At 50.1% G+C, this 25,683-nt stretch overlaps 1 protein-coding gene across 4 annotated transcripts; it reads left to right on the forward strand.

Moving 5' to 3' along the window:
• Nucleotides 1–100: 100 nt before the first annotated feature.
• BLTP3A (bridge-like lipid transfer protein family member 3A) lies at nucleotides 101–25,611 on the forward strand. Of its 4 annotated transcripts, none has more exons than XM_058855832.1 (22): nucleotides 101–255; nucleotides 11,468–11,630; nucleotides 12,382–12,420; nucleotides 12,861–12,952; nucleotides 13,138–13,327; nucleotides 13,485–13,625; nucleotides 14,167–14,337; nucleotides 14,874–15,051; nucleotides 15,387–15,473; nucleotides 15,605–15,769; nucleotides 16,235–16,377; nucleotides 17,394–17,535; nucleotides 18,007–18,200; nucleotides 18,453–19,993; nucleotides 20,203–20,399; nucleotides 20,863–21,014; nucleotides 21,104–21,251; nucleotides 22,175–22,446; nucleotides 22,783–22,891; nucleotides 23,205–23,320; nucleotides 23,738–23,909; nucleotides 24,763–25,611. In XM_058855832.1, the coding sequence occupies exons 1-21, from the start codon at nucleotides 212–214 to the stop codon at nucleotides 23,861–23,863; spliced, it is 4,410 nt and encodes a 1,469-aa protein (XP_058711815.1). In that variant the 5' UTR covers nucleotides 101–211; the 3' UTR covers nucleotides 23,864–23,909; nucleotides 24,763–25,611. The 4 variants fall into 4 exon arrangements, with proteins under 4 accessions (XP_058711815.1, XP_058711814.1, XP_058711813.1 ...); XM_058855831.1 differs by having other exon boundaries at nucleotides 24,766–25,611; XM_058855830.1 differs by having other exon boundaries at nucleotides 23,738–25,611.
• Nucleotides 25,612–25,683: the final 72 nt, after the last annotated feature.

Below are 25,683 nucleotides of genomic sequence, written 5' to 3' on the forward strand. Positions count from 1 at the left end.
GAGCGCGGCTGCGGCTGTGCCAGCAGGGGCCGGCCGGGGGCGGTGCGGGAAGGGGCCGGGCGGGGCGGACCGGACCGGGGGCGGTGCGGGAAGGGGCCGGGCCGGGCGGACCGGGGGCGGTGCGGGAAGGGGCCGGCCGGGGGCGGGCGGTGCGGAGCGGGCGGTCCGCGATGGGGTCCCGCCGCCCGCGGGCCTGACCCGCCGGCCCGGCATGGCGGGCATCATCAAGAAGCAGATCCTGAAGCACCTCTCCCGGTGAGGCTCCCCCTCCTCTTCCTCCTTTTCCTCCTCATCCTCCTCGTCGTCGTCGTCCTCGTCCTCCTCCCGGGGGGCTGCGGGGGATGAGGGCCGGGGCCTGGGGGTTTGGGCAGCGCCGGTGGGGAACTGCCGGGCCCGGGGGGGCTGAGGGGCTGTTCGGGCTGGGGAGCCGCCGGGCCGGGGAAATGTCTGAGGGTCAGGGGGTGTCCGAGGGCCGTGGGGACTCTGGTGTCCGAGGGCAGCGGGCCCAGCGTGCCCGGAGTTGGCTCTGCCCCGTCCCCGGGGTCGGAGCCCTGCGAGCCCGGCCGGTGCCCGGTGCCGGCGCGGCCCGGCCATGCCGGCTCTGGGCCGCGGGCAGCGGCAGTGGAAGTTCGGGAGGCGAGAGGGGAACACGAACAGCCCCGGGGTGGCACCGGCTCTAGGGGGGTGTTGGCGTTGTATTCCGACATTTTCAGTGAAGTTCATCCAAGGCGCTGCGAGGGGCGTTGAGGAAAAGCGGGTGGTCCCTGCGTGAGGCTCTGCCGGGAAATGCAGCTGCGGCCGCGGCTCTGCCGCTGCTCGGGGCGGGCCTTGAGCGCATAGCGGTGCCTCAGTTTCCCTTCACGGCGACAAAAGAGCTGCCTGTGTTACCTCATGGCTGCGGGCACGACCTCGCTCTGCATCGCTGCGGGATCAGGCGAGTGTGAAGAGGAAGGCGCCGTGCCTGTGAGGGTGCAGGTGAGGGCACAGCGCTTGTCCTCTGTGCTTTCTGAGCAGCTCCTGTCCATCCCTGCTGCTGGACACGCTCAGAGTGAGGGGCCTGAAGTGACCTGTGTGGGCTGCGTGGGGTCAGTGCTGCTGTGATGCACGAATGCACCTCTGAGGTGGATCCTGGGAGTGACCATCCCCACACACCCTGAGTGGGCAGTGCAGGACCTGTCTTAGAGCCACCAATTGCTCCGTGCTCCAGCTCTCTCGGCACTGTCCCGAAGGAGGAGTGATGGAGCTGCTACTGGAGCTGCTCTGGGTGTTAGTTTAAATGGATTTCTGCGAGGCCTGACATCGCAAGCTTCTGAGATTTCTGTCTCATTCACCTCACAAAGGTGTGTTGTGGTCAGCACAGATTCAGCCTCCTGGTAAGGAGGCACTGAAGTATTGTATAGGATGGAGAGGTGGTTGAGAGCACTTCTTGACTGAGGGTGAAATCCTGGGTGCTGCTCCTGTGGGTGTTTTTCTTTCTCTTTCTTTACATAAATACAATTTTGCAGGTGCTTTTGCTTAATTTTGTATTTCAGTCTCTCCTACCACTGCTGCAGCATATTCTTACCCAAAGCGCCCCTTTTTCCCTCGGATCGGGCCAGTTCTTAGTGTTCATCTGTGTATCCTTTGGGCGGTTCCAAGGAGAACAAGGAGTCTCAAAACATTCAGCATCTCTGCCTGTTTTCCTACTAGCTGGACTTTGTTGTTTGGGTGATTACTCTGATCCTGCCCCTCACTTGCACAAGGATTCTGGATCCTTGCAGAAATGCAATTTGAACCCAGTTTAATGGTGGATGAAAAAGATTAAGTTTTTTTGTTCCAGTTTTGTTTCCTCCAAATACCTCATCTTCACCCTCCCTTTGGGTTTTCTTTCAGCCACGCTCGTTTGCCTGGAAGAATTTTGCTACTGAATCATTAATCTGCCTTTATTTTCTGCTCACATTTGCATATGAAGTAATTCCTTGTTCTTTTTGTTGTGTCTCCACTCGGAGTCCTTTCTGCACGGGGGTGTGGTTTTGTCCCTCTTCTATGTGGAAATTTGTAAGAAAACGGTCAGGAGAGGCAGCTGGACCAGGGAAACATGAATGGGGTGTTTCACCTGACTGTTCCTGTGATCCCACATCATGTGTGTGTGGGATGGCTGTGGTGGTCACGGCAGGGATCAGTACAGCTGGGCTTTGCCCAGTTGTGAAGGTATTTGAGAAGGCTCAGCCTTGTGTTCAGCAGCTTAAATTCCTAGAGCAGGAGAACCTAAAAACTTGCAGAGCTTTCACCATCTGTGCCTTTCACTCCTTTGTCCTATATTTAGCTTGGAAAAGCAAACAGATGAGGTGGTTTCAGTTCTTGCTGCTTGCGGGCGGGCACAGGGCTGCAGTGCTGGGGAGTGTTTGGAACCCAACATCAGGGGCTCCCTCAGAGCTGCCTGGGCATTGGCTGCCGGCTCTGAGCATAGTCGTGTTTCCCAGCCTATAATTATTCATGGAATCACATCTAATGCTTTAAAATAAAATCAGTGAGCTGCCTTTACCTCTTCCTGGCCTTATTTGAAAGTAGCTGCTTCTTGTCTTTTTGGTTTAACCACTGTTGGTGTAGCTGCAGCAGATCCAAGTTCTCAGGATGTGACAAAGGCCCTGTTTATCCACAAGCCCAACTGCCTCAACTTCATGTTCTACTTTGGTATTTTGAGTTCTCAGCACTGCAGTGGAAATCCTTGCCAAAATGGCTTTTATTTAATTTTGTTGGAGAGGTTTATCCCCTGCTGCCTATAACAGCTGCTTTGTGACGTTTTCTTTTGGGACACGTGTTGAAGCTTGTGAGCCTGTGGAGTAACAGGCACACAGGACATGGCTTCCAGAGGAAATGCAATGTGCAGTCCTGCTGGGAAGAAATAAAAGCTGATGTCAGCAGAGGAGCTGGACTGGGGTGTGGGGGTAGGTCTGAACACAGGGGAAGGAGACCACAAATGTGTCTCACTCTGACAGCGACCCCAGAGAACTGCAGCTGAGGAGTAACTTTGGGAACCTCTGGAAGTAGGGTGGAAAGGGAGCAGAGGAGAAATGAGAGAGGAGTTAACAAACAGCAGCTGTGTTACCAGAGAGGAAAACCTGTGTGGAAAACGAGAGCTGTTTGCAGAGGAGAGTGCAGAGCATGTATCACCGGTGCAGGCAGACGTGTAACAGATGTGCAGCACAGAAATGGGTGGGTAGCAGGTTGTGGACTTGGAAACTGTCCTCAGCATAGGATGGAGCCACCTTTTCAGGTAAGTGAGATAGGCTTTAGAAACAGAATTAAAAATACCGGTAGAGAACAAAGCAGGGGAGCAGCATGTGCAAGAACACTGAGGTGCTTATCAGGGCAGCTCAGGTACTCAGCAAGGAGAAACAGCATTGTGTAGCTCCTCAGAAATGGTGGTGCACCTCAGTGGAGGAGGAATGGAGGAGTGTTTCTCCAGTTCAGGGGTTAGACCTCGCATCCCTTTTTTCCCAAGTAAGGTGTCTGACTCCTGCCCTCTCTCAATTGCAGTTGATGGGTAAGTGAAGTGACCAGGCAGGCTCATGGTGTGGCTTTGGTTTGTCCTAGACCCTAGGTTGGCAGCAGGGACGTGTGGGTGTGGAAGCGTGTGCTGTGCTGGGCTCCTGGGGGCTGTTGTTTCCTAACTTGGATGTGAGCATCTTGGAACCTTCCTAGCCCTGAAGATGCCTTTGGCATTACCCCTTCCGTACGGTTGTGCTGCTTCTGTGTCAGTCAGCACAAAGAGCTGAGAGCTGGCTCCCAGACCCAGCACTGCACTGTGTGTGAGTCCTGCCTGTTCTGCAGTTGGCTGTGAAGCTGTCTGGGAGTCCTTGTTTAGGACTGGGACTCCTCCCTGTCCATCCCCACCATCAGAGACTGGCACTCACTCAGGTTGAAGCAGGGCAGAGAAAGGCCTTTGCAGCTGTCATCATCCTGCCAGGGTGTGAGAGACTCCCTGGGGTCAGGATGGCAGAAATGAGATATGCTATTTCAAAGGGACCCATCCCTCTCCTCAGAAAAGGTGGGCAGGTGAGACAGAGCAGTTCTTCCACCTAGAAGATGGGATTTGTTCTGTGCCATTCAGGAATCATTGGAATGGGCTCTGTGGCTTGCACCAGGCAAGTCAGGCCATGTCAACAGCTCTGCCTTTGCCCAGCACACGAATGTGGGGAATTCACTGAGTTTAAAGAGCACTTTTCCCCTTCAGCTTAGATTTCTTGCCCAAATGCTGCAGTCTGGGAACTGCTGTAAGAGATCAGACCCTGAATTCCTGCTCTGTTTGCCTCTCCCTTGCCCTGAAGTGTTTTGCAGCATCGCTGTGTGCTCGAGCACTGCGCTGCAGCTGTGCCCTTGCTGCAGTCACAGGATGGCACATGCAGCTCGTGAGGGCTGTGGGACACCCTCGAGTCAGGAAAAGCTACCACCAATAAGAGAGATTTGCTTACTACCAATCCTCCAGGCTTCTCCCAGTTTCCTGACCTTGATTATAAATTACCTGGAAGCAATTTAGTGAGCATGGTGGGTAAGGAGGAAACCAAAGAAATTGCATCTGGGAATGGCCTGAGGAAGCTACAGAATCTCAAGTGATGTAGGCAGCAAAACCTCTGACCAGCTTTTCAGTTTTGGCTTTAGCTGCTTTAATATCCTCCTTCGGTGATCAGGGAAATTTCTGTGATGATCTCTAAGATGATCATTTGCCTAAAATAGCTGTTACAGCACTGGGAAGTACATGAAACCACAGAGCTGCCAGCTGTTAAATGCTGATAAAAACCGTTACTTTTCCATCTGCACAGCATCCTGCTCCCGCAGTTCAGCATGTGCTGTTCAGCCAGGTAATGGTTCCTTTGGTGCCCCAGCACCCAGGGTGGATCCAGAGCATGAAGCAGTTTGTGGCAGGACTTTATGAGGCAGTTTATGAGGAAGGAGCTCTCTCAGGTCCCAGCACCAAACTCCTGGTGATGAGCTTGTCTCTAAGTTCTTACATGCTGTGCCCAGCAAAGCATGTAAGGCTGGATGTAAACCCTTTTTACTCAGTGTTTTAGTTTGGAAATATCTTGTTTTCCCAGTACATTTTGATGGCTTCTTTTACTCTTAAAAATTTTAATGTAGAGGAATTATTGATGGCAAGGCAGAACCCCAAGCTATTATGGGTAAAGTTGCACACATCTGCCTCTTTGTTCAAGACAGGGTGGAGAAAAGGAACGGGCACAGACAGGACGTGGCATTTTCCCTTCCCAGAGTCTAAAGTCTTCCCTTGTAAAGTCATGGTTGCTGTGCTGCACTTTGCTGGGAGAACCAAGCGATCAGTTTTGTGGAGCTGCTGGGTGCAAAGTGTTTCCAACCACTTCTCCTCGGCTCCAGACACGTGTGTGCCGTTTCTGGAATGCTAAATAGACTCTGGTTGCAGCAGAGGTAAATTACCCTTGAGTAGCTCAGGAGGAAAGTGTGGCCAGAGCTCCTTCACTGCAGCTCTGGGCTTGCAAAGCCCTGTGCTGACCTTGTGGACCCTCTCCTGAGCCTTTCAGCCTCACTGAGGGAAGGGGGCTGTTAAAGGGGCTCTTCTTATTTCTCCTGGACTCCCTGAGCCCTTGCCTCCCCTGCAGCTGCTCAGTTCAGTGAGAATTAGGTAATAACCTGCTTGTTTCTGCACACTGGAAACGAAAATGATTGCAGGACAAAGAAGTAGAGCTTTGGACTAGTGCTTGTATTTATTAGGTTTCTTTCCTGCTTTCTTTCATCCGTTATTTGCTTGAGGATTTGGGAAATTCCCTGGCCAGTTTCCAGGGTTTGCATTCCGGATTTGTTGAGGGCATGGGACAGCTGGCATTTAAACTTTACTGAGTGTCCAGGCGAGGAAATAGCAAAGCAGCTCCTCAGCGAAGGTGGAGTTCAGCCCCTGGCAGAGACTCGGCCTCTTCTCCTCTCAGATGAGTTCCTGGTTTGCTTTCCAGGGCTCCCAGTACCCAGTGAAGTCTGATGGGTGTGAAGCAAGGAGCCTCTCAGCATTCAGAACGCTCTAGAGAAATATTTGTTGAGGAAGGAAAGTGCCCTTGGTGCCAAGGGAGGCTGCAGCCTTCTGGGAGGAGTGAGCTGGAATTCTGCTCTGTGTAATGATTCGGTCTCGTGCCTGATCTGCTTGGAAATGCTGATTTTAACTTGGAATTGAATTCCTAAGCCTTCCCTTAGCTTCGTTGTGTTGCAGGAGGTAACACAGAGCCAAGACAACTGATTACTTCTCAGGATGTTTTGTGTTTGGCTTTGGGTGGCTGAGAGGCCCAGCCGTTCATGCACTGCAGTTGAAGCCTGGAAAAACAGAAAGCTGATAACGGAAAGCCACCAACAGTGGCATGTGTGTAAAAGGACACCAGATGTGCCTAAATCCACCCTGATAAGGAGCGTGGGACGGGCTGGTACCTCCTTACATGGAAACTGTTTGACCTGTAACCCAAGCAGGGTGAATTTCTCAGGCTGATTGTCCACTTGGGAAGGTGTTCCTGCCTCCCAGGATATCTGGGGTACACAGAGCTGTACACAGTTGATGAGATGATTCGAAATTATAAATGAGATGATTATAAATATAAATTATAAAGGTGCTTTGTCTTCTTGACAATTGGGCAGTTTGGTGTAGATCGGATTCCCTTAAACTCTAAATGGCTTTGTGCTAAGAGGGTGTGATACCAACTCCATCTCATACTGTGCAATTATTAGTCCCATCCTCTGCTAATTCAGCGAGTTTCTCTTCCTCCTGTGCAACTCTGCAGAGCAGTTCTGTGCCCACTCTCAGACAGAATGGTCTCTGCTAACACCGAAAGTTCGAGGAGGTAAAATGGCTTTTCTTCCTGAAAAAGCTTTTAGTTCTTCCTGTGCATTTTCAATGCAGCTATTTTTTCCCTTTTTACAGAAGTTTTGATCACTTGCCCAGTTTTATTTCCTTCAAAATTATTTTTAAGTTCATCCTCAGTCATGTGTGCTGCACTTAAAACTTTTGCTGCTGCCTTCATTGAGAGCAGCCCTGATTTTGAAAGTCACTGACCTTTCCTTTTAGCAGTCATGAACCTTTTGTTCTAGTAAACATACTCTTGGGCTTCTAAGATAAGAGGTTTAATTTGAGGTGAAATGTCACGTCACAGAGATTTTTGGATTGTAAAAGATCTTCCTGAGGAAGATGGAAATCCCACTAAAATCCCTGTCCAAAACCAGACCAAGCAAGACTTCAAAAGATTTTTGGGAAGGAGCAAATCTGCGTTGGTCAGAATATGGTTGTTGGGGTTTTTTTCGCTCATGTCCAATTCCTGTCAGAGTTGCTTAAGTAACGTATTTATATTCCAAATCAAAGCAGAAAATCCTGATCTGTTTTCCTGCTGTGACCCTTGTGGAGGCAAAAACTCCAGTGGTCCCTGGGCTGGTTTTCCACTGAGCTGATCAGTTCCTCCTGTTTGCCTTACCTGTGTTTGGGGAGACTTTCCAGCTGCTCACTGCAGCTGTGACTGGTGTCACAGGCCATGCACTTCCTTCTGCCAAGAGATTTTGCTTGTCATTAAGCAAAATCAAGGTCGCTGGTGTACAGCTAATTAGCTCCCCCATATAATAGCCATAGTGACAAAGGTATTAATAGAAATGTTCTTGTGGAGCTGGGGCTGTGTACAACAGCCAGTGATGGCTGCAGGACTGCAGGGAGGAGGCTGAGGTAGAAGCTGAATATTTGAGAAGAAGGTTCCTGATCCATGTGGCAGCAGGGTAATGAGACAGTGGTCTGAGGAGAAGTTTTATGATTTCAGATGTCTTCTGACATTATCTGTCCATGCATTTGCTCAGTTGGAGACAGTGTGGCGAGACAGTTAAAAATGTGAACATAAATTTATTTATGATTCTAGCCTGGCTTTGGGCCAGCAGTCAGATTTACCCAAATTTCTCTTGCAGTAAGTGTATTTGTGGCCTCTGGATATGCAGGCTGAGGAATTGGGCAGTTGTTTTCAGTAGTGACATCATGTTTTGATATATATTCAAGCTGATGATTGAGCAAATAGATTTTCAGGGTTGACTTTTGTCAGAGTAATCCCAGCAGGCTCAAAAGGAGTGCTGCCCTGTGAGTTTACTGGCTCAACTCTGCTTGACTTCTGATAGAGCTGCCAAAAAAAAAAAAAAAAAAAAAAAAAAAAAGCAAATATCCTCTTGTGTCAGTTTTCCCAATAGCCACCATTTTCATTCAGTTTTCCCTAAGCCAGCAGCCGTGCTGCCAAGGACGTTGCTGTGGGTGAGTGTGAATGGAGAGAGCCTGCCAGAAAGCATCTGACACGTTCTGCTCTCACTGCTTTTCCTCCCGTAGCACTGACCAAAGCAGCTTCTTGCAGGCAACAGCAGAGACCTGGCACCTGTGAACTCTCACCTGAGGCCTCCTGTGCCCTGTCTGATATGTGGGTGGTGAAGTGACTCAAGTGTGGCGTTTATTCCAGTGGAAGATCTGGCATTCCTGTACAGGGCAGCAGCTGAAAGCAGGGTTTGACAATGGGCAACATACCCTGAGAAATTTGGGCTGTGGTTTAAAAGTAAGAATCTCTTTCCATTTGAGATTTATTTTTTTCCAAAACCTCCAGCTTCTGTTGTGCCATCATAGGTGGGGTCTCTAAGCTCTGCTTTGGGGGTGGAATGGCACATTTTGGTGCATCTGGAATGCCCCATGAAAGGATTCTTAGATGGAGTCTGATATCACTGGAGGTGAGTTTGGTACCTGCTCAGCAGGATCTCTGCAGCCTTCCCCAGGAGATGGTGATAAAGAGTTGCTTGGTTTGGCTAGATCAATTTCATACCTCAGTCTACACTGTGTCCTGTTTCACAGCTTTACTTCTTCCACTGGTGTCCTGGTATTTTTGATACACCCACAAACGAAAGGAATGTGATGCCCTGGTTCAGACACGTGCTTGTGTTGCCTATAATCAAAAGAAAAATAACCCTTGTGTTAGGATAGTAAAGTAAAAAGCAGACCTTTGTTTGGAAGCTTCCAGGTGTCCCAGTGGTGATGGGAGCACCCGGAATTGAATTTCTACAATTTTATAACGTTAATTAATTAGGATATCTAAAGGTAGGAGGTAAGAGAATCTCCTATCAATAGGAGATTCAGTTGCCCCGGTCACCCACCCCTGGGTCAGCCCCTTGGAGTTGGTCCAAGGGCTTCTCTGCCCCATTTCTAGCTATGCCTTATTGTAGGTCCCTTCCTTGGAATAAGAGTAAACAATATTTCAGGAATGTGGTTAGAAGGTCAGCTTATTGTTCTAAAATCTAGGGGGAAAGGGTAGGAAAAGTACTGGAGCTACAGCCATGCATTAGCAATCTACAAAGCTACAACAATATGAAAAATATATAAAAAGCTTAAGCATCATTCCCCCCCTTTAGAGACTTGATATAGAATTATAGGTGACACTTTTTCTCTGCATTACCAACTGAAAGCAGCTTCTCCTCTGAGCACTCTTATCCTGGGATGAGGCTCCCAGCACAGGGATGATCCTTCAGTGCAGGTGTGAGAAAGCTCAGCCAGTGGGAGCTGATCACTGCCCATGCCAGCTTTTGAGCTTAAGCTCTGGGTATTACCTACCTGTCCATGTTGTGTTTGGTTTATTCTTAGTATCCAATACCAAGTAGACATGGTGACATCAGCTTTCAGCAGAACTGGTTCTCTGACACAACACAAGGGCGCTCCTGGATTGCCTTTGGAGGTGTTTGCTCTTATTTTCAGCCATGTCTGGATTTGTGGGTGCTCAGAGCAGGACTCCAGGCCCAAATCATATGGATTCTCAGTGCTCCCTGCCAGTGGAGCAGCTGTTGGAGCACAGTCTGGAATTTTCAATTTCTTGGTATGGATGCTGAGAAGCCAGGTTAACCTCAGCCATCTTCCTGGGCATGTTCAAACAAGAAGCATTTGGTTAAAGGGAGTGACGAATTTGAAGGGAATGTGCAGCCTGGCAGGTGTTGTAAACTTGGTCTGAGCTGTGAGCAGGTCCCCTGGGCTCAGGGCAGGGAGGGGTCAGCAGGGCACAGGAGCTGTCTGCAGGGGAAGAGCAGCAGTAACAAACTCACAGCTGTGCGCTGCCCTGCCCTTCCAGCAGTGCTACATCCATAGCACAGGCTTGACACCAACATCTCAACACATCTGTCACACTTTCTCTTCTAACAAAATGTTTGATTTGGAAAGGCCCTTTTGCCCCTGGAAGCCCTGGGCTGATGGCTCAGCTGCTGCTCCAGTGACTCAGCCAGGTTTGTGCTACACCCTGAGCTCCTACAGCAGCTGCAGCAGCTGCATCCTGGCAGTGTGGCTCTGGTTCCTCCTCTCCTCCTTGAGCTGTGGCTGTTCCGGAATCCCCTCATGCCCATCCCAGAGCAGTCCCCACACTCTGGGTGCAGGGGCAGAATGAGCAGGGCAGCATGTGACTGGGAGCCTGCTCCTGCTTACGATGACAATAGAAGCTTTCTTTCCATCCTGCTTTCTGGACCACTGTACAGAATGAGAATTAGCATTGGCATGGAGGAATGTGTGAAGTAAGCCCTGGATTCAGTGGTGGGAAAATTGTCTGGCAGGAACTCTTCACGTTTGAATCTGGTGACATTGGAGTGCAGCCCCCTGCTCCTGTGGTGGCAGCTCCTGCACAGGAGTGAGGTTTGATGGAGACAGAAGGGGTTCTGCTGCCACAGAGGGGTTCTCTGACATGGAGAAGTGTTCCTAACACTTGTACAGCCTAAGTGATCTGCTGCCCTCTGAACTGGCTCCTCTGGGGCCACTCTGGTTTTAATGAAGTCAGAGGCTCTTGAGCAGTCCTGCTGCAAGCATTTCATCCACAACACTGAAACCTCGGGCATGTGAGGGATATGAAGGGCTGCACACAGGGGAGGTGAAACACTGGCCACCCCGGGGAGGAGGAATTTCAAGCAGAGAAAACAGAGGACAGAGCTGGGGCAGTCTCTGGGAGGGGAGTTGCTGTTTGGCCCTGCTGGCCAGAGAGCAAGCTGGGCTGCAATGGTGGTGTTAAAAAGAGACAGCCACAAAAGTCATTCATTAATGATCTTTTGCTTTCCTGAGTGAAAAGGATCTAGAGAATTAAACTTTCCCCTGCTGACATGGCAATTCTGAGGGGAGTAAAACTGCTGAGCTGTTGGAGTTTGGCTTTGGTTTTCTTAGATTTTGTCCTAGAGCAGTTTTGCTGGTTTCTGGGATCCAGATCTTTAGAAGGAAATTTTCAGTTTCTCAAACCTGACTTTAGTTTAAAACAAAAAAAATCCTCCAAATGTCAAGACATCTCTGATGGCTTTTTTTTCTGAAGCAACCAAATTGCCTTGGGTTTAAAAATGTCAGAAAGGGTTTAACAAAACAGCAAACAAACTCCAGTATTAAAATAGCTCTGAAATGCTCCTGCAGTTTCAGCAGCTTTGCTGGGGGCTGTTTTCAAGTTTCCTCTTTCTTCCCTTATAGGTTTACAAAGAATCTTTCTCCAGACAAAATCAACCTGAGCACACTGAAAGGTCAGGGGCAGCTGACCAACCTGGAGCTGGATGAGGAGGTGCTGCAGAATGTGCTGGAGCTGCCCACCTGGCTCGCCATCACCCGGGTCTACTGCAATAAGGCTTCCATCAGGGTGAGCAGAGGCAACTTTAAATGGATAAAGTTATCCATTTACAGGCAGAATTGCTGAAATTGTGCATGGACTTGCACTTTGCATGCTGAACTCTTACAAATTCTTCTTCCTTGTGTCTTTTAGAGCAAAAAAATTGTGGTTTTTTAGTTGTTATAAGCTGCCAGGTTGTTTAATTGCACATGGTACTAACCACTGTTGCATTACATGAACTCAAAAGTTTTAAGGACATCAAAGAGACTTTCTATAAAAGAAATATGATTCTACTTTGCCAAGTGACAGTAGAAATGAGCCTGTCTTACTCATCTGATGTGCTCTGTTTTTAGAGTCAGATCTGCTCAGTTTAGTAACAAACATTTGTTCTCCCTCCTACAAGAACTGCAGAGTGAACGTTGCTGTATGAAAATAAAATTGAGCTTTTTGGTCTGTGCACAGTCTTCAAAAGAGTTGTGTGATTTCCAGTAACAGCAGCAGTTAGTTGTAAACTCTTAAAGGCCAGGAATGCTCCCCATAGCAGAATTTGACCTGCAGAATATCTGTCACTCCTGGTGATATATGAGATCCAAAAGCTCAGCTGGGTTTGTAGATCTGTTGTCTGGAATTTCGTTTCCCTTGTCTGCGTCCGGAGACAGTGAGACATTGCAGACATTTTCAGACAAACGGGGTTCAAAGTTTGGGCTGAGAAGGTTTCCTGCAATTTCTGAAACTTTCCAATGCAGAGATCACTCTGATAACCTCAACTTTATTGTTTCAGATCCAGTGGACGAAGCTGAAAACACACCCAATCTGCCTGGTAATGTTACCTCTCTTGTCTTCTGTCCTTTGTTTCTCCCTTCTTCCTTCCCTCTTCTTTTCTTCCTCACTCTTTTAAATCTCTTCTACTTGAGAAAAATTCTGGAGAGGGAAACCATCAAGTGCTCAAGTTTTCTTTGCACCTGAATCCAGGCCCTTAGCCATGAGTGCCCTCCCATGTGTCCCTCATTTCACTGCAGGATGGAAGCAGATGAGCTCTCAGGGAAGTCCAGGGCAAGCCTGTGCCTGTTTTATGTTTGTTTTCCCCTCTCCCAGGGTTTCAGGTTACCCACTGGCACTGATGGTGTGAGAGCTTTAACACATGGGACTCCTGGAGACTCCAGAACTGGTTGTCCCTGCCCTGGAATCTCACCCTAGGGCTGGTGGGCTGAGCTTGAGGCTCGGTGTGGTGTTCATGGCTCCCATGTTGTGTCTCTGTAGTACCTGGACAAAGTGGAGGTGGAGATGAGGACGTGTGAGGAGCCTCGGCCACCCAATGGACAGTCCCCCATCGCTCTTGCTGCTGGACAGAGGTCAGACCCCGAGCCCTGCAGCTTCTCCCTGACATCCTGCTGGGGTGTGGGGGCTGTTCTCCTTGATTCACCACTGGCCTGCCTGCTCTTGGGTTTAAGTGCCTTTGGTGTTGCTTATAAACCTCTCTGTGTGAGCCTTACCTCTGCCAGGCCTCTCGTGACATGGGGGGATCTTCTCTTTGCAGTGAATATGGCTTTGCTGAGAAGGTCGTGGAGGGGATGTTTATTGTTGTCAATTCCATCACCATCAAGATTCACTCCAAGGCCTTTCACGCTTCTTTTGAGCTGTGGCAGCTCCAGGGCTACAGTGTCAACCCCAACTGGCAGCAGAGTGACCTGCGCCTCACCCGCATCACAGACCCGCAGAGGGGAGAGGTGGGTCCTTGGTTTTGTTCTGGGATCACAGAAGAAAAGTATGATGAATGATTTTTCCTTGTTTCATTTCATGTCTTCTGAGTGTGCTGGGTCTTTTCTTTTAAGCCTTGAAGTTGTGAAAATCTCAGGATTTTCCTGTTTTGCTCCTCCTGGGCAGGTTCTGACGTTCAAGGAGCTCACCTGGCAGACCCTGCGGATAGAGGCAGACGCCACAGACAGTGGTGACCAGGATCCTATCACTACTCCTCTGAGACTCATCACCAACCAGGGGAGGATCCAGATCTCTCTCAAGAGAAGGGTGAGAGTTTCCTCCATGCTTTGCAGGATGTGGTCTCATTGCCTGGTGCAGAGATGATGCATATTTCCTCCCACAGTCCTCAACAACCCTTCTCTCCCTTCAGAAATGTTGAGCCCAAACTGATGTATCTCTCCATGTTTTCTGTCAGAGACAGCTGTGTTCTTACCAAATGTCAAAGCAGTTTCTTTCCCAGGGGAGGATCTCGTGGATGGAATGAGCTTTTCAATCCGTTCAAACTTCCCAAGGAGAGCTGTCATCTCCTTACTGGGAGTTGAAAGCTGGCAGCCTGATTTTTAGCTGTCAGTGGAAATGTGATGATTTAAAAAAAATAAAAAAAAAAAATTAAACAGTGAGCAATTTGTCTCCTACAGAGGAGGTGGCTGTGACTACTTTCTATGTGAGAGGAGGTGCTGTGGACGTGCACCAGATAACATCTCTCAGAGGAGTTTCACAGCAGCCTCCCTTCTTTCTGCTTTTGTGTTTTATGAAGACTACGTGGAGGCAACTTTTGAAGTCCCTAAGTCCTTCCTTGCTGTTTCAGACCAAAGATTGCAACGTGGTGGCCTCCAAGCTGATGTTTCTTCTGGATGATCTGCTCTGGGTGCTGACAGACTCTCAGCTGAAAGCAATGATGAAATATGCTGAGTCTCTGAGTGAAGCCATGGAGAAATCTGCTCAGCAGAGGAAAAGCCTGGCACCAGAGTCTGTACAGGTGAGTGAGTTTGGATATTGGTCTGTCAGGGAAGAGGACAATTTCTGTTTGTGTGGCATCTGGCCTGTATTCACAGCATTTTCCTTGATGGGAACTCGTCAGGTCAGGGCTGCTCTGGGGTAGTGAGGTGACCAAATGAGTGGGATTCATTGCCAATAAAATACATTTTCCAGGTCAAGGATGAGGGAAGAGGAGATTTCTGCTGGAGTTGGAAGCTCCAGGGAAGCAGGGATACACATGGAGTGCAGTGAGGTTGCACAGGAGGAATGGGGAATATTTGGCCCTTTTGCTACGGAATCTTAAAAGGTCTTCCAAGAGAAGTGCATGCAGCTGGTGGAGCCACAGACAAAGGGTTTTGCTTATGAGAGCATAGGAAAGGCTCCAGATGCTGGGAATCCCAATTCAGTGCCTGAATTGGGCATTGAATAAATCAATGCCTCACAGGCTGGAAGATTCGCATGAGTTGATTAATTACATTATAACTTCTGTGTTTTCCCTCTCTCGGAGCTCTCACTGAGCTTGTTCCTCTGCCACAGATCACCCCCCCTGCTCCCAGTGCCCAGCAGTCCTGGGCTCAGCCCTTTGGAGCCAGCCCCAACGCCAGCAGCATCGGGCAGTACTTTGACAAGCACGACATGAAGGAGTCCTCCTACCACCTGCTCATCTCCCGCCTGGACCTGCACATCTGCGATGACAGCCATGCCCGGGAGTCAGGTCAGGAGAAGAAAAACAGCAGCAGAGATAAAACAACAGCCAAGGCAGTAATTTTCTGTCTGGAAGAGGGTTGGGAAGTACTGGGACTTTGCAGTTTGGGATTTGAGTTTCCAGGCCTGGTTCTTACCATATAAACCGTTGAGCAGTTGATTGAGGTGTCCTTTTCCTTGCCTAGGACAAGATTTTGGTGCAGATTCCTAAAGATGGTACCTTAATCCTGGCTGTGGTGTCAGTTAATCAGTGGTGGCAATCAGAGCAATGTGGTTCTGAATTCTCCTGGATCAGGGCTGGGATTGCAGAACTGACCATGCTTTCCTGTGCTCTGTTCCTCACAGGTGCTTTGAAGCACGGGATGCTGGGTGGTGCCATCCAGCTGACCTTCAGGAGGATGGCTTTTGATTATTATCCTTTCCACAGGGCAGGTAGGGAGCCTGTGACCTCACAACCTGAGGAGGGGGATAAAAAAGGAGTTTAAAGAACTGTTCTGTGATTGCAGGCTGGACTGGAAGAAAGAAACCACATTTTTAAAGCTGAGATGTTTGCTTTTCTGCAGGAGATGCCTGCAAGCATTGGGTGAGGTACAGTGAAGCAATGGAGACTCGGGGACAGTGGGCAAAGAAGTTGGTCAGTGAATTTCAAAACAAGATGGAGAAGCTTTATGAAGAAACAGACCTTGTGTTTGCCAGGGCTCCACTTTCCCCTTTCAAAAGGAAACCAGGTAATGGTATTTGATAAAACCAGTGAAGCAGGAGGTGGTACCAATATTGCTTCATCCAGCAAAATCTTCAGTTGCCTGTCCCCAGCTGAGCAGGCTGGTTTGTTGGTGCAGGAATGCATAGCTCTCTAAAAATCATAAATATAATGGCAAAGGAAAGTGGCTGGGAGAGCACTGCAGCAAGGATAGACAGGCTGCAGCGGATTATTGTTGAGTTTCTCATAAGATACAAGGATGAAATTACATACTTAAGACCTGCCTTAGGAAGGTGTTCTCTGGCCACAGACCAGACTCACCTTTCACAATGCTCTTCCTTCAAAAGTCCTGAATGTTTCTCCTGCCCAGCTGTGTTCATTCGTTTCTAATTTTGGGGCTCTTAGTTCTGCTCAGTAAGCACAGAGGTGTTGGTACTGATGGTGCAAAGAAGGTGACTAAAACCCTGCTGGTTCTGCCTTTCTGTCCCCACAGACCCTCCCCAGAGTCCCCAGAAGAGCCCCCCAGAGAAGGGCCGGGCTCCTCCCACGAGTCTCCCACGGCTCCGGCACCCGCCCTGGCACCGGCTGCGCTCCAGCTGCCTGGTAGTGCGGGTGGATGACCTGGATGTGCACCAGGTAGGAACCTCAGCACTGTCTGCAGATGGTAATGGCACTTCTAAAAACGAAATTATATGATTCAAGATATGACTGAAAGAATCATGCAAATCCTGCAACATCCAAAACATTGCCCAGAGAACCTAAATGCTGTTATGATGTTGCCTGTAAAACTTTTAACCCAAGAGTGAATGGCTGATAGTTTTCATGTTCAGAGGGAGCTGTATAACCACGGGTTCTGCCCTCTGTTCCTGTCTAAGCATACACCAAGCATTAGGCAGGCCTGTTGCCCTGAAAACTCAGCTTCTGAGCTTGCTGACATGGTTTTCTAAAGACTTTCCCAGGACAGTAACTGTAAACATAGATATGTGTACATTCTTTCTGTTCCACGTCTTGTGATGGGCATCTCTCATGGCCAGTGCAGTGAGAAAGTGTTATCCTGACCATCCAATCCCTGGCCGTGGTCAGGAGCCTATAAATCCTGGGAGGAAAAATAAACTCTCTCTTCTTTTCACCACACCTCGACCTGTGTCCGTGTGATCTGTTCATCTTCAGCGGTAACACAGGCCCAGTGTAAAATATTTCATGCCTTTGAGAAGTTAGTGAGGATGTGGATTTTTGACAGAGAAGTCTCACCTCAGGCTTTCTGCCCTGGATCAGGCCCTGCATCCATGTGCCCTGTGTCCATCCAAGAGCTGCTTTTGCTCTTTGCAGCACCAGATACTATGATGGTCTTGCCAATGTGCTGCTGATATTGCAGACAGCTGTAACAGATTTCTGTTCTGTTTGCTCACGTCACCTAATTCTGCTTGTCACAGCTCTTACTAGCAGTGACAGGAGACACAAAGAACTAAATTCCCTCAAAGGAGAGGAGTTGGCAGTATCAGCAGGTAGAAGAAAATTACATTTTTGCTTGAAAGCAGTGTATGTTTGATGTGCAAATGAGGCAGATTGAATACAGACAACTGTGGGGTCACTGGGACACTTGGGTTTGCCAAGTCTGAGTTCTGCACAACTGCATTTCATTCTGTTTTCAGGTCTCTACAGCTGGGCAGCAAAGTAAGAAACCCTCCACCTTGCTTTCCTGTAGTAGAAAAATCTTCAAATTCCCTGATCAGGTCTCTGCAATCCATATTGAATTCACAGAATATTACTTCCCAGACAATCAGGACTTTCCAGGTAATACATCAAGGTTAGCACCTTCTTTCACAAGTTTCTTAAAGAGTCATCAATGGTCTAGATGTGTTAACCCTCTTAGATATTCTCTGTCCATTGTTGTTTAGTTTTCTGATGTTTGCCATCCCAATTTTTTTTTTTTTTTTTTTTGCCTTTGGGAAGGTGGGATGGAGTTTGTGCACAATGTGGAAACAGAGCTGTGCTTGCAGGAAGGGGTTGCAGCAGCTGCTGTTTGCCCAGTTCCTGGGGCTCAGCCTTACTGAGAGCCCTGGAGCAGGGCCATGGGGTGCTCTGGGTGCTGTCCCAATGGGTCACCTCATTCCTCTGGGTACAGCACAGCTGCTCTCCTTCCGAGATGTGTCTCCCAGGGGTGGTGAAGCCCTGAATTGGTGCTGTCAGTGCAGGTTCTGCACTGACTGAGCTGCAGAGTGCCCAAGCGGCCTTTCCTGCTGTCATTAATCTGTTTCCTTCTAGTTCCATGCCCAAACCTGTACATGCAGCTGAACGGCCTGATGCTCACCCTGGACACACCGAGTGTGCTCTGGATAAACCTCTTCTGCCTGGATCTGTGTCGCAGTCTGGAGCAGTTCAAAGCCATCTACAAGCTGGAGGACTCAGGCAAGCGGGATGAGCACGTGGATGTCCGGCTGGATGGCTTCAGGCTGAAGGTACCATTCTTTTCCTTCCTTTCCCAGTCTTCAGTGTTCTCTCTGTGAAAGGAACATGAGACCAGGACATAGCTGGAGTCCATAACGAGGAGACAAACCTGCTGCCTTCCTCTGACTTTGCTCTGTCTGCCACTTGTGTTGGCTTTGTTTGGTCTGTGGGCAGTAGAGCTGGTGCTGGAGTTCTCATCCAGAATAAACCTCTGCTATTCCTTCCTCACCTCGTCCCTTGTCGTGTCTTTCTTCCCCCTGCAGGTCAGCATCCCTGTGGATAAGAAAGTCACAGAGCACCAGGACCGGCCGCAGGCCCTGTGTGTTTGCATGTCAGAGGTGACAGCCACCAACACCCGCCACGCTCCCTCCTGCAGCTGCCAGGACCTCCAGAGCCTCTTCCGTAAATTCACGGGGTCAGAGTTCTTCCACTCCAGCTATGCCAAGTTCCCACGGGCGCAGGATAGGTTCAGCCTCCTGCACACCCTGTTCCTGCGCCACGCCTACCAGGTGGATGACAGGCCACTGAGGCACCCAGGCTTTCCCCAGCTGCCTCACAAAACCTCTGCCTCTGAGGATCTGTGGTGTCTGAATTTCAGTGAGCTCTCCCTGGGCTTTGAGGGAGCCGAAAGCTCCAAGGGCAGAGCCCTTAGCTTTGTTGACCCTTTTCCCCTTTCCATATGGGCCTGCCTGCCCAAGAGGTGGAGGCAGGCTCAGATATCTAAACGACAGGAACTGGCCACCTCTGAGGTGAAAATCAAGCCTTCTGCCAGTTTTAGCAACCACTCCAAGAACATCAGCCTCTCCAGAGAACACAGTGTTTGTCAAAGATCAAAGACTGACCTGGATCTGAAGAATATCTGTAAGGCTCCAGACACGATGGATGTCTTGGGAGAATCTGACTGCGAAGTTGATGATGGAGTAGACAGTAAGGAACTGGAAGCCTCTGCTGATATCCATGTGCTCATGTCCTCTTCTGTCCACGTCAAAGTTCGCCTCAACCACTACCAGTACTTGGTGCTGCTCAGGATGAAGGAAGTTCTGCAAACACTACAGGAGCAGCTGGCCCAAGATACCCAGGAAATTACTGGGTCTCCTTTAGATCCCATGTCTGCTTGTGTGGGAGTTATGTTCCACAGTGCTGAGGTGGCCCTGCTCATGACCCCTGCTCCAGGGTGTGTCATGGAACCCAGATCCCTGGATTCAGATACAACCAGCCTGATCGAGTCTGAGCTCTCGCCCTCAGACAGCAAGGAGGGGCTGGCAGCTGAGGAGAAGGAGCTGAAATCAGAGAGCAGTTCGGAGAAGGGCTTAGGCAGCACTTCAGAGCTCCCAGAAGACAGCGGGATGCAGGACATGGGTGCCAGTGTTCCACAGGAGAGGCTCCCGAGATCCGCCAGCGACGGAGCCCTGAGCGCAGCTCCCCGCGGTAAGGGCACAGAGCAGAAAGGCCTGATAGAGGAAGCGCACGAAGCTGTGGAAGCCCTGGCTGCAGAAGGACCAACAGAGACCAGCAGCCACCCTCAGAGCCCCCCTGCTCTCCCTTCCAGCCCAGCCTCAGACACGCAGCCCTCGGGCAGAGGAGGCACCGCCCTCAATGGCCAGGCAGAGCTCATCCCACTGCGGAACATCGAGGTGGAGCTCTCCAGTGCACTGCACATCACCAAGGACGCCACAAAGGAAGCTCTGCACGCGACCATGGACCTCACCAAGGAGGCCATGTCCCTCACCAAGGACGCCCTGAGCCTGAGCCGGGACAAGATGACCTCCACCATGCAGAGGATGCTGTCCCTGCCCCCAGCCAGGTGAGCAGGCCAGGCTCCCGGGCTGCAGGAGGGGAAGACAGGGACCAGCTTTCTTTCCATTTTGTTTAGATTGGAGATGGGTTAAGTGTTCATCTCTTGGGGCTGTTCTGAGGGTACTGAAATCTGACTTGCAAATGGTCAGAGACCAACCCAATCTGCAGGCTCAGCTGCCTGCCTTTATCACTGGCTTTTGTTGGGTTTTTCTATAGGGATTCCGTGCCCAAAGCAGAGGAAGGAGCAGTGACCCCAGGCGGGGCAGGCAGCAGCCGGATGCGTTTCTTCTCCATGAAAAGGACCTCCTCCCAGCATTCCTTTGACACCACATCCGTGGATGGGAGTGGCCCTGAGGACGGGCTGTCTGTGGACAGTGATGGCAGTGATGGCTTCGTGATGCTCACAGACTCTGGTAAAGCCCTTGGCTTTTCCTCATTTCACAGGGGTGATAACTTTGTGCCACAGACAACTCATCCATGCTGTGTTCCTATGGAATCACTTTTTGGGAATCACTTTGAAGGTCTTAAGGAGTTGCCTCACAGTGGCTCTTTCTGCTTTTGTAGGTGCCTTTTCTTTGAGAGGAGGAGGGTAAATCAGTGTGAGGTGACCCTGCACATCCCAGTGGTGTCCTGAGGGCTGTAGGGGCTGTGATGTGCTAGTAAGGGCACCTTGCCCAGAGCATTTAGGAGGGCTGGTTGGATTTTGGGCACTCTGGACATCTTTCACTTCAACCCTGTGATGCTTAAACTCATCTGAGCAGCTGGAGAGAGCTCTCCAGAGGATGGTACCTCCAGAGAGGCTGGACTCAGGCAGGTGCTGACATCAGGACTTCCAGAAAAAGAAATGGAATTGAATTGTTGTTGCTTCCATTTCAGAACCCAGCCTGGACCCTCTTTCTTCAGGGCAGCTTCCTCAGGCCCACAATGACACGGGCAGCAGAAGCAGCCTGGTGGCAGAGGATGAGGGTGGAGTGTCCCCTGAGGTGAACAGCTCCACGTCCCAGAGTGAAGACCCCAGTCTGCAGCTGGTCAGTACCTGGCACTGGGATTGTGTCCCTGAGGGGCTCTGGAAGCGAGGTGTTTGCTGTAACCAATGAGCTCTTGGTGGCTGTTCCAGGTGTCTGTCCTTGTGCTGAAGATGAATGATGTGAACTGTGCAATAGAAGTACAAGGTGATGATTTGTCTGTGGCTTTACAAGTGATGAACGTGGTTCCAGAGCAGCTGAACAACGTCGGCATGTGGCAGTTCTTGCGTGGCTACGTGGGTATGATGCTGCTCTGGGACTCAGCTGCACTGTTAGAAGTGGCTTTTATACCAGCCTCCCTCAGGGAATATTCCATTAACTGGGGCCTCAGTGTTTAGGGTGGTTACACCCTAACAAGTCATGTGTGAGGGTTCAGATCTGGCATTTGAAAGATGTTTCCCAAGTGCCTACACAGTCAGGCTCTGTGGTGCCTAGTAATCATTGACTGGGATTTTTTAAATTGCTGCTAGGATGCATGAAAAGAGTGAATAAAGCTATCCAGGGAAACCGTGAAGTTATTCCTGCTCTGAGAAAAATACTTTTGGTCTACAGTACTTCCCCTAAATTTGAATTAAAAAAAACAAACAAAACCAAGCCAAACCTAAAAACAATCAACTATCTTCCCCAATGCCCCATAAAATGTAACCCAAACAAAACTGAAAGTAGCTCCAACCCCAAAGCTGAAGTGAGAGTGTGAGTAGTTTCCAGGCTGCTGATCCTGCCTTTCCCAGTCCTGCCAGTGGCCATGGTGAAGCAAAGGGATGAGGTCAGCTCTGGAGAGTGAACCAGGACACTGGGTTAGCTGTGGAGGCAGAGTTGGGACACTGTGGAGGACAGCTGGGACAGTTCTGGGGGGCAGAGTTGAGGCAGCTCTGGAAAATGAATGAGGCATTGGCAAGGTCCTGCACATGCAAAACAGGGGCCAGTTTTATAGTGTGGTGAGAGAGGGATGTGCCTGGAACCTCAAATGGTCCAGCTCCAGTGCCAGTTCAGTGGTGTGGGCTCTTAGTCCTTCGAAATTTGGATTTCTGTCATGTGAGGGATGATGTCAGACCAAGGTCACTCGGCTGCTTTTGGACTGAAATGGGTGTTCCATGATGCGCCTTCTGAGCTGATATCTGATCACTGGCGTCCTGTTGTGCAGCGAGATCTCTCTGCCCCAGCTCTAGGAGATCCAGGTGTGGAGAAGCCTGCGAGCCCTGAGCCCAGGCAGCCCCATCCCGAGGTGTGCCTGCGCCTGGAGTCGGGTCCATGTGCGGCTGCTCACTCACCACTGGCTGAGCGCAACGGCTTCCTCCGGGTGCTGCTCCACAGCCGCTCCACAGAGCTCTGCATGTCCTGCCTCACCAGCCTGGGACCCTTCCTAGAGGATGAAATCATCCCAGAGGTGATCCCCATGGAGATAGAGGTGGTGGATGCCAAAATCACGTTGAAGGTGAGAGATTCCCCCCAGGGCAGAGCTCACTCGCAGGATTCCACTTGGGAAGGGATGCTGTGGGATTGCTGGGGGCCTCTGTAGAGCTTCTCTTTTCCTGAGACTGTTTGGTTTTGCTTCTGAAAGTTGCCCTAGGGATGAATGAAGAACACGAGGGAAGTGTGTACCTGTACACCCTGTTCATAAAGCCAGGCCTTTCCCTAGAGTGGACTCACCCCCATGAGTCTGGTGGTGCTGCTGGTCAGGAATGCTGCTCCTGAGGATGCTGCAGGCAAGGGAAGTCCTTTCAAGAGCTGTCACAGCTGCTCATCCCTTCTGTGCTTCATGTTTCTCCAGGATGACAGCCCCCCAGTGTACCCCACCTCCCCTGGCCCTGTCCCAATCACCTTGGCAATGGATCACGTCGTGGTGAGGCGCAGGGATGACGGCATCTTCTATCTCACAGGTCAGTAACTTGCTGCTGGGAAGGATGGGCTCTGAGGAGGGATCAGTCCTTGTGTGTGTTTCCTGCTGTGGGAGCAGTCCCTGCCTCACTCTGGTGTGAGAATTCGTGTCTGATGTTTCCTTAAGCATACACATATTGGATCCATTATTACCTTTTAGTTTCTCTATTTTAAAAGGGGAGAGAGAATTTTATTTCCCCTGTATAAAAAGAGGGGGGGAAAAAAAAGGAAGAAAGAAATGAACCAGTTATTTTTTTGTTCTGAGAGCTCTGTTGTATGAATGTCCACACCTGAGTGGGTTCTGTTGCTTTCCAGCTTCCCAGGGGAAGGACTCAGTGAAACAGGAAAAACCTGTGTCAGTCCCTGAGGAGCAGAAGGCCCCATCAGAGTCTGTTTCACCAGCCCAAACAGGAGGAGCACATGGGCTGCAGGTGAGTCACTGCTGCCTGTTGCTATCTGGACAACAGAGAGCTGGAAATTCTCTTTTGCCTTCATGTGTTTGCAGTCCTGGGCAGGTGTGGGGAGCTGCAGGAAGGGAGTGCCCCGAGGAGCAGCCTGGGCCTCCTCCTATGAGTGTTTTGAGGAGTGAGAGCATCTTGCCCAGCCTGAACTCACTTGTTCTCTTTCAGAATCTGGTTAGGGATTGTTTTCTGATTGGCTCCATCTTCCCCACTGTGTCCAGTTCCAGTTACAAAAACAGAACTTGAGAGATTCCCAAAAAAAATTCTGTCGGTGTGGTTGTGTCTCAGTGTGTAATTCATCCCAAAAGCTCCTGCTTTGGTTTTCTGTGGAGCAGCTTACTGTGTACCTTGAAGACTCCTGCCTTGCTCTGTGCCTGTTTCTTGCAGCTCAAGCAAGTGCCAGAGTTGCAAAGGGAGCTCCAGACCATGAAACTGGCCCTGGCAGAAGCCAACATGGACAAGGCTCGCCTTCTTCAGGAGATCAGGAAGTACAACCCCCTGTTCCAGCTCTGACCGTGCCGGCACTGCCGGGGACAGGGGACCAGCACCAGCAGGGCAGGTTTGGTCATTTCGCTGCCAAACGGGTCCAGCTTCAGGGCTGAAAGCAGCTGTGACTGCAGAGGACTGGGGAGAGGGAGGGAGGGGGCCTGGCTGAGACAAATCGGAAGAAAGAGGAGGAGTTTGCTCTGTTCTGGCCTGGGAGTGCTGCACTGAGCCAGGGCATGGTCAGCCCACAAACACCAGATCAGATGTTGGGGGACACCCCATGTCTCCTCATCTGTGGGTGGCTTTCAGCCTCCAGCTTTTGTGGTGACATCTGGAGATGGTCCATGTTGGGGTTTCTGCTTTTTTTACCCTTCCTTGTTGTGTTCTTGCCCAGCTGTGCTCACCAGGGGCCACGGCAGGAGCAGGTTGATCTCTTCAGCACGTGGGCAGTGACAGGACAGGGGTGGCAGAAGGGTCAGGGCTCTCCTGGGAGAGCAGGGCTGCCATCACCTGGAAACAGAGATGGAATTTCCCACTATAGAATGAGGGCACACAGCTCACTATCCCACAAGGGGGTCAAGATAGTATGGAAATTCCTTCAGATTCCCTTTTCCACCAATGATTCCTTGTGTAGAAATGGATGCAGTGTATAAGACTTAGTCCAATTTATTCCCACTTAATCCCAGTGTTCAGCTTTATTGAAGCAGGAATTAATTCCTTACAAGGCACTGTTTAAACTCCAAGTTTACTATCAAAGAACAGGGTGAGGGAGGTTGGTTCAGTCTCAGGAGATGACCTGAGTGATTTTTGGGATGCACCCTGTCCTCAGTTCTTTGTGTGCCCAAATTCCCCAGGGGGGAGGGGGAGCAGCCGTAGCTGCTGAGGAAGGAGCTGTGGGGTTTTCAGCACTGGGTGGTATCTTTCAGCAGGGCTGAGGGGCACCAGAACCACCTGCCAGCCCTGATCCCAAAAGGAAAACACTGGAACACAGCCGTGTGGAGCAGCTCTGTGTGAGCACTGCTGAGAACTGCCCAGAGCCTGCGAGCAGAAGTTGGATTTTGTTTCACCAAACCTTTGTGCAGCTCCCTCTCCCTGTGGGGAGCAAGAGCTCCGAGAACTTCTTGCCTGAGGTGGAATGCCACAGTATTCCTGCTTTTTTTTTCATTAATTGCTTGAAAATGGGAGGTTTCTCTCTTCTGCTTTTTCAAATTTTCCTATCATTTTGTGTGAGTATGGGAAGGGTGTGCCAAGGGTTTGCCCAGCCCTGCTGCCCACCTGCAGGGACCCACAGCTCCTCCCATGTGTGCAGGCTGAGCACAGCTGGGGCCAAGTTGTTTACAGCAAATTCCTTGCTCCAGCAACTTCAGTCAATGGGTTTTGTTGAAGAATTCAAGCATTTCCTTTGCTCTGAAGAATCAGAAAAAAGGACTAACCCAAAATCCACACAGGTGGGAGGACAAAACCTCTTGGATCCCCACAGATTGTAAATATCAAAGTTTACTTTGTGGAGCCTCTTATTTAAGGATTCTTCCTCTGTTCCAGGGAGAGCCTAGGGAGTCCTGCCCAGCACAGGTGCTGCAGGAGAGCACGTGGCCTGAGCACCTCTCACAGGGTCAGGAGAAACTCCTAGGGCCCCTGGAAGGGGACAGAGGAAATGTGCAAGTCTGAACTTGAATTTGAATTTTAGGCAGTATTGCAACTTTGCTGCAGTTTGTTTCCACTGATGCATTTATTGGTTCTATGAACCACCAGCAAAATTAAACTCATTAACCTCCTTCCATGCTTGGGCCTCTTTTCCTGCTTTTCCCTCCCCCTCCCTTCCCAACGCTGCTGTTTTAAGGGCAGCT

The sequence above is a fragment of the Poecile atricapillus genome, chromosome 23 (genome assembly GCF_030490865.1).
Source record: "Poecile atricapillus isolate bPoeAtr1 chromosome 23, bPoeAtr1.hap1, whole genome shotgun sequence".
Classification (NCBI taxonomy): Eukaryota; Metazoa; Chordata; class Aves; order Passeriformes; family Paridae; genus Poecile; species Poecile atricapillus.

Bases quoted from the DNA above. Each gene is read 5' to 3' on its own strand.
- BLTP3A (XM_058855830.1), top strand. From the start codon at position 212: ATGGCGGGCATCATCAAGAAGCAGATCCTGAAGCACCTCTCCCG. The intron at 11,631-12,381 runs GTGAGCAGAGGC...TTATTGTTTCAG, and splicing joins GCAATAAGGCTTCCATCAGG to ATCCAGTGGACGAAGCTGAA. The intron at 21,252-22,174 runs GTATGATGCTGC...TCTCTGCCCCAG, and splicing joins GTTCTTGCGTGGCTACGTGG to CTCTAGGAGATCCAGGTGTG.